This window comes from Agelaius phoeniceus, chromosome 18, assembly GCF_051311805.1.
Source record: "Agelaius phoeniceus isolate bAgePho1 chromosome 18, bAgePho1.hap1, whole genome shotgun sequence".
Taxonomy (NCBI): domain Eukaryota; kingdom Metazoa; phylum Chordata; class Aves; order Passeriformes; family Icteridae; genus Agelaius; species Agelaius phoeniceus.
Window position 1 is genome coordinate 4,174,432 of NC_135282.1, and position 11,662 is coordinate 4,186,093.

General features: G+C 38.3%; 1 protein-coding gene across 1 annotated transcript; it reads right to left on the reverse strand.

The window, feature by feature from the left end:
- Window positions 1-5,070: 5,070 nt before the first annotated feature.
- On the reverse strand, window positions 5,071-11,114 carry LOC129128613 (uracil-DNA glycosylase-like). The gene is made up of 7 exons (XM_054646018.2): window positions 10,206-11,114; window positions 9,285-9,479; window positions 9,112-9,207; window positions 8,284-8,381; window positions 7,852-7,940; window positions 7,355-7,533; window positions 5,071-6,554 (listed from the first exon to the last, which is right to left on the reverse strand). Exons 1-7 carry the CDS (start codon window positions 10,917-10,919, stop codon window positions 6,414-6,416), a joined length of 1,512 nt encoding a protein of 503 aa, XP_054501993.2. The 5' UTR covers window positions 10,920-11,114; the 3' UTR covers window positions 5,071-6,413.
- Window positions 11,115-11,662: the final 548 nt, after the last annotated feature.

Here is an 11,662-nt window from a genome sequence, read left to right on the forward strand (position 1 = left end):
AATGAAAAGCTTAAGAAATAGAAAAATTAAAAATGAAAATAAAATAAAAAATAAAATTAGAAAAATAAAATGAAAAGCTTAAGAAATAGAAAAATTAAAAATGAAAATAAAATAAAAAATAAAATTAGAAAAATAAAATGAAAACCTTAAGAAATAGAAAAATTAAAAATGAAAATAAAATAAAAAATAAAATTAGAAAAATAAAATGAAAAGCTTAAGAAATAGAAAAATTAAAAATAAAAATTAAATAAATAAAATTAGAAAAATAGAATGAAAATCTTTAAATATAGAAAAAATAAAAATAAAAACTAAATAAAAATAAAATCAAAAAATAAAATTAAAATCTTTAAAAACAGAAAAATTAAAAAAAATTAAATAAAAAATGAAATTAGAAAAATAAAATGAAAAGCTTTAAAAGTAGAAAAATTAAAAATAAAAAATAAAAATAAAATTAGAAAAATAATATGAAAGTCTTTAAAAATAGAAAATTTTTTAAAAACATAAAATAAATAATAAAAATTAGAAAAATAAATACTTTAAAAACAGAAAAATTAGAAATAAAAATTAAATAAACAATAAAATTAGAAAAATAAAATGAAAAGCTTTAGAAATAGAAAAATTAAAAAAAATTAAATAAAAATAAAATTAGAAAAATAAAATGAAAAGTTTTAAAAATAGAAAAAATAAAAATAAAAATTAAAAATAAAATCAGAAAAATAAAATGAAAATCTTTAAAAACAGAAAAATTAAAAATAAAAAATAAAAATAAAATCAGAAAAATAATATGAAAATCTTTAAAATAGAAAAACTAAAAAAAACATTAAATAAAAAATAAAAATTCGAAAAATAAAATAAATACTTTAAAAATAGAAAAACTGAAAATAAAAATTAAATAAAAAATAAAAATAGAAAAATGAAATGAAAGGGTTTAAAAATAGAAAAAAAATTTAAAAAAATTAAAAAAATAAAATGAAAAGCTTTAAAATTAGAAAAATTTTAAAAAGTTAAATAAAAATAAAATTAGAAAAATAATATGAAAATCTTTAAAAATAGAAAAATTAAATAAAAATAAATAAAAATAAAATCAGAAAAATAATATGAAAAGCTTTAAAAATAGAAGAATTAAAAATAAAAATTAAATAAAAATAAAAATTAGAAAAATAAAATGAAAAGCTTTAAAATTAGAAAAATTTAAAAGAAAAATTAAAGTAAAAAAAATTAAAAAATAAAATACTTTAAAAATAGAAAAATTAAAAATAAAATTTAAATTAAAAAAAATTAGAAAAATAAAATGAAAATCTTTAAAAATAGAAAAAATTAAAAATAAACATTATATAAAAAATAAAATTAAAAAAATAAAATGAAAAGCTTTAAAATTAGAAAAATTAAGTAAATAAAAATAATATTAGAAAAATAAAATAAAAAGCTTTAAAAATAGAATAATTAAAATTAAAAATTTAAATTAAAAAAAATTAAAAAAACAAAATGAAAAGCTTTAAAAATAGAAAAATTAAAAAAAAATTTAAATTAAAAAAACTAGAAAAATAAAATGAAAATCTTTAAAAATAGAATAATTAAAAATAAACATTAAATAAAAACTAAAATTAGAAAAAAATAGTTTAAAAATAGAAAAACTAAAAAAAAACTGAATAAAAAAAAAATTAATTAAAAGTAAATGAAAAACAAACTAAAAACCGTAAAGTGCTGTAAAGTACCATAAAAGTTCCATAAATGGTGGTGCCGTGAAGCAAAACTGTCGTTAAAAGCTCATTTTACGTCACTTTACGACAGTCGCGCTTTACGGCACCTTTTACGACAGTCGCGCTTTACGGCACCTTTTACGACAGTTCTGCTTTACGGCACCTTTTACGACAGTCGCGCTTTACGGCACCTTTTACGACAGTTCTGCTTTACGGCACCTTTTACGACAGTCGCGCCTTACGGCACCTTTTACGACAGTTCTGCTTTACGGCACCTTTTACGACAGTCGCGCTTTACGGCACCTTTTACGACAGTGTTGCTTTACGGCACCTTTTACGACAGTCGCGCTTTACGGCACCTTTTACGACAGTGTTGCTTTACGGCACCTTTTACGACAGTCGCGCTTTACGGCAGTTTTGCGACAGTTCTGCTTTACGGCACCTTTTACGACAGTCGCGCTTTACGGCAGTTTTACGACAGTGGCGCTTTACGGCAGTTTTGCGACAGTCCCGCTTTACGGCACCTTTTACGACAGTCGCGCTTTACGGCACCTTTTACGACAGTCGCGCTTTACGGCAGTTTTGCGACAGTCGCGCTTTACGGCACCTTTTACGACAGTCGCGCTTTACGGCACCTTTTACGACAGTGTTGCTTTACGGCACCTTTTACGACAGTGTTGCTTTACGGCACCTTTTACGACAGTGTTGCTTTACGGCACCTTTTACGACAGTCGCGCTTTACGGCACCTTTTACGACAGTTCTGCTTTACGGCAGTTTTGCGACAGTCGCGCTTTACGGCACCTTTTACGACAGTCGCGCTTTACGGCAGTTTTACGACAGTCGCGCTTTACGGCAGTTTTGCGACAGTCCCGCTTTACGGCACCTTTTACGACAGTCGCGCTTTACGGCACCTTTTGCGACAGTCGCGCTTTACGGTTTTTATTTTGTTTTTCATTTATTTTTAATTAATTTTTTTTTAATTTTATTTTTTATTTAATTTTTATTTTTAATTTTTTTATTTTTAAAACTTTTCATTTTATTTTTTTAATTTTATTTCTTATTTAATTGTTTTTTTAGTTTTTCTATTTTTTAAGTATTTATTTTATTTTTTATTTCATTTTTATTTTTAATTTTTCAATTTTTAAAGCTTTTCTTTTTTTTCTTTTTTTTTTTTAGTCTTTCTATTTCTAAAGTATTTATTTTATTTTTCTAATTATATTTTTTATTTAATTTTTGATTTTTAATTTTTCTATTTTTAAAGTATTTATTTTATTTTTCTAATTTTATTTTTTATTTAATTTCTATTTTTAATTTTTCTATTTTTAAAGCTTTTCATTTTTTTTTACTTTTTATTAAATTTTTATGTTTAGTTTTTCTATTTTTACAGTTTTTTTTATTTTTCTAATTTTATTTTTTATTTAATTTTTGATTTTTAATTTCTCTATTTTTAATTTTTTAAATTTTTTTAATTTAATATTTATTTTTAATTTTTCTAATTTAAAGCTTTTGATTTTATTTTTCTAATTTTATTTTTTATTTAATTTTTATTTTCAGTTTTTCTATTTTTAAAGTATTTCTTTTATTTTTTTAATTTCATTTTTTATTTAATTTTTTTTTTTTTTCTAATTTTAAAGGTTTTCATTTTTTTTTTAATTAAATTTTTTAAAATTTTTTTTAATTTTAAAGCTTTTGATTTTATTTTTCTAATTTTAATTTTTTATTTAATTTTTATTTCTAATTTTGCTATTTTTAAAGCATTTTATTTTTCTAATTTTATTTTTTATTTAATTTTTATTTCTAATTTATCTAATTTTAAAATTTTTGATTTTATTTTTCTAATTTTATTTTTTTTAATTTTTATTTTTAATTTTTCTATTTTTAAAGTTTTTCATTTTATTTTTTATTTTTATTTATTTTTATTTTTAGTTTTTCTTTTTAAAGTATTTATTTTTCTAATTTTATTTTTCATTTAATTTTTGATTTTTATTTTTTCTATTTTTAAAGGGGTTTTTTAATTTTATTTTTTATTTAAAATTTATTTAAATTTTTCAAATTTTAAAGCTTCTGATTTTATTTTTCTAATTTTTTATTTAATTTTTATTTCCAATTTTTCTAATTTTAAAGCATTCATTTTTTTTAAATTTCATTTTTTATTTAATTTTTATTTCTAATTTTTCTATTTTTAAAGCTTTTCATTTTATTTTTCTAATTTTATTTTTTATTTAATGTTTATTTCTAATTTTTCTAATTTTAAAGCATTCATTTTATTTTTCTAATTTTAATTTTTTATTTAATTTTTATTTTTAATTTTTGTATTTTTAAAGCTTTTCATTTAATTTTTATTTTTTATTTAGTTTTTATTTTTAAATTTTCTATTTTTAAAGTATTTATTTTATTTGTCTAATTTTATTTTTTATTTAATTTTTGATTTTTATTTTTTCTATTTTTAAAGGGGTTTTTTAATTTTATTTTTTATTTAAAATTTATTTAAATTTTTCAAATTTTAAAGCTTCTGATTTTATTTTTCTAATTTTTTATTTAATTTTTATTTCCAATTTTTCTAATTTTAAAGCATTCATTTTTTTTTAAATTTCATTTTTTATTTAATTTTTATTTCTAATTTTTCTATTTTTAAAGCTTTTCATTTTATTTTTCTAATTTTAATTTTTATTTAATGTTTATTTCTAATTTTTCTAATTTTAAAGCATTCATTTTATTTTTCTAATTTTAATTTTTTATTTAATTTTTATTTTTAATTTTTCTATTTTTAAAGCTTTTCATTTAATTTTTTAATTTTATTTTTTATTTAATTTTTATTTTTAAATTTTCTATTTTTAAAGTATTTATTTTATTTGTCTAATTTTATTTTTTATTTAATTTTTGATTTTTATTTTTTCTATTTTTAAAGGGGTTTCTTTAATTTTATTTTTTATTTAAAATTTTTTCAAAATTTTTCAAATTTTAAAGCTTCTGATTTTATTTTTCTAATTTTTTATTTAATTTTTATTTCTAATTTTTCTATTTTTAAAGCATTCATTTTTTTTTCAATTTTATTTTTTTTAATTTTGTTTTCTAATTTTTCTAATTTTAAAGCTTCTCATTTTATTTTTCTAATTTTATTTTTTATTTAATTTTTATTTCTAATTCTTCTAATTTTAAAGCATTTTATTTTTCTAATTTTAATTTTTTATTTAATTTTTGTTAATTTTTCTATTTTTAAAGCTTTTAATTTTATTTTTCTAATTTTATTTTTTATTTTATTTTTATTTCTAATTTTTCTATTTTTAAAGTATTTATTTTATTTTTCTAATTTTATTTTTATTTCATTTTTATTTTTAATTTTTTTTACGACAGTCACGCTTTATGGCAGTTTTATGACAGCTGTGCAGAAATATTTCCCTGCTAACGTGTCTGGAAAACTTCTGCTGGAGATGAGGGTGAAGGGAGGGAGGGAGGGAGGGGACACCCGATCCTTGGGGGACAAAGGTGCCCTGGCCCCGTGCCTGGTCACGGGGACGGGGACAAGGACATGCTCATGGGTTTGGCTCCTTGGGGGGAACAGGGACTCCCCATTCCAACCCCCCTCCCTGCCCGAGTTAAAATACCAATGCAAGATCATGTAAACAAAGTCATTTTTATTTTAAAAAACACACTGGGGGAAAAAACCCAAGCAAACATATACAGCAAGGCCACAGCCAGTGTAAATTCACTGGTGATAGTGTCAGCTCAGAGAGAACACCAGAGGAAGGGTTACAAGGACATTCTATAAAAACTGGTGTCATTTCAATAAAAACAAAAGGGCTTTTCACTTCCATTAAAGTAATTACAAAGTCAAAGATGGGCTGGAAACCCAGGAGTAGGAAGTCAACACCTCTCCCTCCTGCAAATCCTAACAGTTCTTGCCAACACTAGGTGGAAACTTGAATTTGCTCCCAAGGTGGCAAAGCACAAAGTTCCCTCTTTGAAGATCTTAAAAAGATCTGAAGTAATTTGCAGCTCTCAGTCCCTGAATTGGGAGATGTCAATGAACAAACCTTTGCTGCTGCCCTCAGCAAATACCCCTAGGTCCTTGCTCAGCACAGCTCACCTGTCATCCAGGTGATTCCACACCCGGGAAGAACCTAAAACCTTTTGATTTTCCTGTCTAAATGCCAACAAAACATTCAAAAGCATTACCAAGGGTCTTGGTCACAGCCTCCCTGTGGCTGAACAGAGGATTTATCCCAAATTCTTGAGATCATGGATACACCAAGCAACACTCCTGACCCTGTATTTTCTTTACAGCCTTCAGAAGCCATTTTTGCATTAAATCTGTAGCTAAAACCAAAAGCCTTTTCCTCCCATGGAGACAGCTCCATTCCCCCTAAATAGGCAAACTGGATTTGTGTGGGATGGAGGAAGCAGAGTATGCACAAAAGCTGAGCAGCTCAGTAAGAACTGACATCCCTTCACCAGAGTCTGAAAATAAATTCCCATTGCCACAAAGACCACAAATTAATACAGAACTCTCGTGTCTGGGGTCTTTGCTTCAAACCAGGCTAAGATTTGTTCCATCAAACACTCCCACTTGCTCTCAGAAAATAAACATTTCAAACAAAACTAGAACCATCTCAGAAAGTCTGGAAATTGATCAAGACTCAAAGAGCAATTCTCAGGTCAGCAGGAGTTTCTCAGAAATGGCCCAGGGGCTGCTCCCAAGCCTCAGCCCCTGCTCAGAGTGCTTTCCAGTCAATGGGCTTCTTCCCAGATTTCCTGAGGAATTCATTGGTCTTGGAGAAGTGCCGGCAGCCAAAGAACCCTCTGTTGACAGAGAGGGGTGAGGGATGAACCGTCTGCAGGACGTGGTGGCGCTTCTGGGGACAGCAGAGGAAACCACTTGTTTGATTTGCAAGCTTTGGCTGCTCCTGCTCCAGGGCAGCTGTGATTTACCCCCAGCCCTGCTCTTTCTGCTCCAGGGCAGGTGTGATTTAGCCCCATTCCTCCTCCTCCAGGACAGGTGTAATTTAGCCCCATTCCTATTCCTGATCCAGGGCAGGTGTGATTTACCCATATTCCTTTTCCTACTGCTCCAGGACAGGTGTGATTTAGCCCCATTCCTCCTTTTCCTGCTCCAGGACAGGTGATTTATCCCCATCCCTGCTCCAGGACAGGTGTGATTTACCCCCATTCCTGCTCCAGGGCAGCTGTGATTTACCCCCATTCCTGCTCCAGGACAGGTGTGATTTATCCCCATTCCTCCTTTTCCTCCTCCTGGGCAGGTGGGATCTCCCCTTACACGCCCTCCTGTTCCAGCCTGAGACCCAAAGATCCAGCCACAAGGACCAAGACTTCTGTCCCACTAAGCAAAGCCACAAAAGCCCTGGCATTTCCCAATTGCTGTCAAGCCACCAGCAGATTTCATATTGATTCATGAGCCCTCAGCTAGGACAAAACAGCTCTGTCCTTGTGGGACACTGCTGACAACAGGAGCTTACACTTGCTCCACTTTTCTTGCTTAATTCTGGCAAAGGCTAAGCTGGAGCAGAAGCAGAGCTCAATCTGACAGAGTTCAGGCAGGAAAAATTCCCAATTCTGTAAGGGAAGTGCCCTCTAGTGTCCACCAACCCGCGGGGAAAAGCAGGGAGAGGGAAGGGCTGAGGAGAAGGAGGTGTACCCTGTCGATGGAGCTGCCTTTCCTCTGGGCATAGGCTCCCCAGAGCATGAAGACGAGCCCGTGCAGGTTCTTGTTGAGCCAGGACACCACAGCATCTGTGAACTGCTCCCAGCCCCTCTCCTTGTGGGACGTGGCCTGGTGAGCCCGAACCGTCAGCACCGCGTTGAGCAGGAGCACCCCTGGCAAACAAAGCACCCCCAGAGGGTGAAACAAGGCTTAATCCATCCCTGCACTGCCCAAGGCCGGGCTGGAGGGAGCTCTGAGCAACCTGGGAGAGTGGAAGGTGTCCCTTGGATAAGCTTGAAGCTCCTTTCCAACCCAAACCATTCTGGGATTCAAGCTTCTTTTTTTTCCTGCTGAAGCAAATTTTCATTTTAAGGCGCTCAGAAGTGATTTTCTCTCCTACAGGTGGATTATTTCCAGCCACAGGGCTGGTGTTTGGATAAGATTCTTTCCTGCTCCACAGGGGGCACATCACTGAGTGTCTCTGAGCTCACCTTGCTTGGCCCAGCCCGTCAGGTCCCCATGGCCAGGGTGGGTGAAGCCCTCAATGTCCTCAGAGAGCTCCTTGTAAATATTCTCCAAGCTGCAAACCAAACCAGCAGAAGATTTGTAATATGACAAGAGCAAGCAGCACCACCTATTGCTCTAAGCAGGCAAGAAGAGCATTGATTTTAAGCTTATTATTTAAGATAATAAAGCCATTTGCAGAGGCAGGGACTCTGTGTGTCTGCCTGGAAGCTTTAATGAGACTGGAAATGAAAATTTACATCCAGAATATCACCAAAACTACACAGAATTATCCTTCCAGGTGATGCACAACTCAGATTTAAGTAGTTGCAAACCGCTTCACATCAATTTGCCCAGCCCTGAGCACCACAGAACTGCAAATCATTAAATAACAAAAGGGATTTTGTAAATGTTCATACCTGGGGGGAGGTGGAACAGGTTTCTGGACACTGAAGCAGAGCCCATGAGCTTGCTTAGGTCCATGGTATGGATCTTGTCCCAAAATAACAACCTTCACCTGAAAGCAGACCTTGCTTAGCACTGAATTGTAATCAGTATTATTCCCCAGAGTGTGAGGAAAAAACGGTTTATAAATGAGCTTTATCCTAAAATAGAGACAAAAATTGCCACAAACCAACCCCTCCAAGAAACTGAAGTTAAACCCCAGATATCTCATTGCTAAAGAGCACAGAGCCCACCTAACACTAGGGATTAATATTCCTATGGCTTTGCTGCCAAAATAATGAATACAACTAGTACAATCTGAGAGCAGAAGACCAACACTTTCACAGTCACAAAAAAGCACCTTGTTATTTTCCAAGTAAGTTTCATCCCATTTCAGCTTTATGCCACACTTGCTGTGATATTTTTGACAGCTTTTATTGGAAATAACATTACCTTGTGTCCTCTTATTTTCTTTAATAGTCCTTAAGAACAAGAGATGTGCAAGATCAAAAAGCTATGAGCTAGGTTAAGCTGTTAACACCAGAAAAAAGATCAAAAGAACCAGAGGACGTTCAGTGGCTTGTGAGGGTAATAAAACCATAAAATCACGGTTTCTTAGCAGACATGAAAGCGAAGGGTGGATTTATGAGTTAGGTGAGCCAAACAACAACGTCCCCATCCCATGGAATCCAAGTTTAAGGGACAAAACACGTAAGGAACGAGTCTGTGCACCCACCCTGCACCTCCAGGGTTTTAAACTGCCCTGACCAGCTCAGAGACCCCCACACCACGGCCCTACTCACATCCCAGATGTCGCACATCTGTGTCCAGGTGAAGACCTGCTCGGGGGGCGGATACACCGTGTAGCGCTTCCTCTCCTCGGCCACGAACGCCATCAGCTGCGGGGGCAGCGGGGGCTCAGGGGGGCTCAGCGGCCGCTCGGGGCGGTGTGGGGGGGTCGGGGAATGCCGCTCACCTCCACGAAATAGGGCTTGGAGAACTCCCCGGCCAGCTGCCGCCGCCAGCTGTCGCCGAAGCCCGGGGGCACGTTCCGCTCCGCCAGCAGCTGCCGCGCCGCCTCCTTGTTCTTGCGGATGCGCTCCTGCTGCTCCGCGCTCAGCGCTGGGCTCGCGTTACCGCCGGCTTCCTTCGCCTTCTTGGCGGCGCTCACCTGGAAGCAGCGGGCAGGGGGGTGGCTGCGGAGGGTGCGGGAGGGCAGCGGGGACAGCCTGGTGCGGGAGTGCAGCCTGGGGCGGAGGAGCGGCCCGGGGCGGGAGAGCGGCGCGGCCACGGCGCCACCGGCCACGGCTGCACAACGCGCGGCCACGGCGGCACCGGCCACGGCTGCACAACGTGCGGCAGCGGCGGCGGCGGAACCAGCCATGGCAGAACGCGCGGCCGCGGCCACGGCCACGGCTGCACAACTCGCGGCCATAGCGGGACACGCCCCACCCAAGGGGCGGCCCCGCCGTACGCGGCGGTTGCGCGGCAAAACACAAAACGTGCCCCCATTGGCCGCCCGCAGCCGAGAGCACAAACGCCCGCTCGCTATTGGTCACCGGGGAAAAAAGCTCGCGTCTCTCCACTGGCTCGCAGCGGCTGGAGGGGAGGTTTTCACCTAGTAACTGTGACGTCACGGAGGGACTCAGCCTCCATTGGGCGGCAATACAGCATGGCCGCTTGATTGGCAGCTCAGCCACGCGTGGAGAGGCGCGGGAGTTTGGAAATTGTGCCCCCCCGCCCCCCCGAACTCCCCTCAGAAAAGGCCGGCAGCGCCCCCAGCCCTCTCAGAGCGCCACACAGAGCCAGGCACGGACATGCCGCCACCAGACCCCTCTCCTCCCTCCGCTCTCCCCTCCTCCGGAGCCGCGGGCCCCCTCAGCCCCCCGACCGCTACCTCAGAATCGCCGCCCGGCTCCGGGGAGCGCCCGCGCTTCTTGGCCGGCACGGGGCTGAAGAAGGAGTGCAGCGTCCTCTGCCCGATCATGGCTGCGGCGGAGCGGGGCAGGCAGCGAGCGAGGGCGGCCGGGGCTGAGTGAGGGGCGGCAGCGGCGCGGAACGGAGGGGGGGGGCGGGACTCGGATTTGGCGCTAAAACCGCGCGCGTGCGCTCCGGGGCGTGGCCAGCTGGAGAGGGGGCGGGGCTTCGCGTGCACCCATTTCCCGCGGGATCGCGGCTCCCGTTCCTTCGCTCCCGGGTATCGCTCCCGGTCCCGGGTCCGCCCATGGACGCGTTCGTGGTCAAACTGCCCCGCGGGCCGGCGGGGGATGGCGGCGGCAGCGACGGGAAGAGGCCGCGGCTGGAGAAGCCTGGTCCGGAGCGGCCGCCGCCGCGGGAGATCCGCGCCGAGGGGCTCAGCTGTGATTACCGCATCCTCTTCGGCAAGGCCGAGGCGGACGAGATCTTCCAGGAGCTGGAGAAGGAGGTGGAGTATTTCGAAGGTATATTCCTGCCCTGTGAGCGTGCTGCAGCACGGGCTGTCCAGGGAGGCCTCCCGAAGGGCCTGGACAGAGCTCTTGGAGACCCTGCTTGGGCAGGAGGGTGGCCTGGATGACCCCCACTGGTCCCTTCCACCCTCAACCTTTCTATGTCCAGCTGTATTCTCCTCCATATCCCCCTTCCCAGTGAAGCATTTCCCTGCCCAACCCACCCAGGTGGGTCCCAGGGAAGTTCCCAGGGCCTGGGCACAGCTGGTGGGCACTGGGAGGTTCCTGCAGCCACCTGGTGGTGGCACAAGGCGGCCCTGAGAAGCCAAGGGACACAGGTCTGACCCTACAGGGTTGGTTTTGCTGGGCTGGAAGTGTTTGTCAAGAGATAAACCTGGAGTGGTGATGGAATTGGTTCCATGCAAAAGGGAGCAGAGGCAAACCCTCCCCCTAAAACAGCCTCCCCCCGGCAGGAGCCAGCCCCTCATCATCCTCACACTCACACCTGGGGCTGCTCTGAGCCCCCCATCATCCTCACACTCACAGCTGGGGCTGATGCCACTCTCCAACAGCGCCTCTCCCTGTCCAGCACACAGCCCGCTTCTCCCAGGCACAGAGCAAACAGAATCTGCTACGCGTGTTGGCTTTTCTTAGTCCGTCTGATTCCACAATGCAGAGCTGGGATTTTACAGGTCTTCCTTTTGGCTCTCTGGATGACAAGCGCCTCTTCCAGGACTGCGACACGACTTGGGGACTGGCAGAGAACGGAGGCAAAAGGTGCCAGAGAGCCCTTTCTATGGCCTTCAGCCCCTGCAGCTGTTCTGATGGTTTCAGGGCACAGCTTGGTCCATTCTTAGATAAAAACGCTAGGGCAATATTTTCAAAACTACTACCCATCTCCAGTCAGAGTTTCCTACATTCCTGTAAA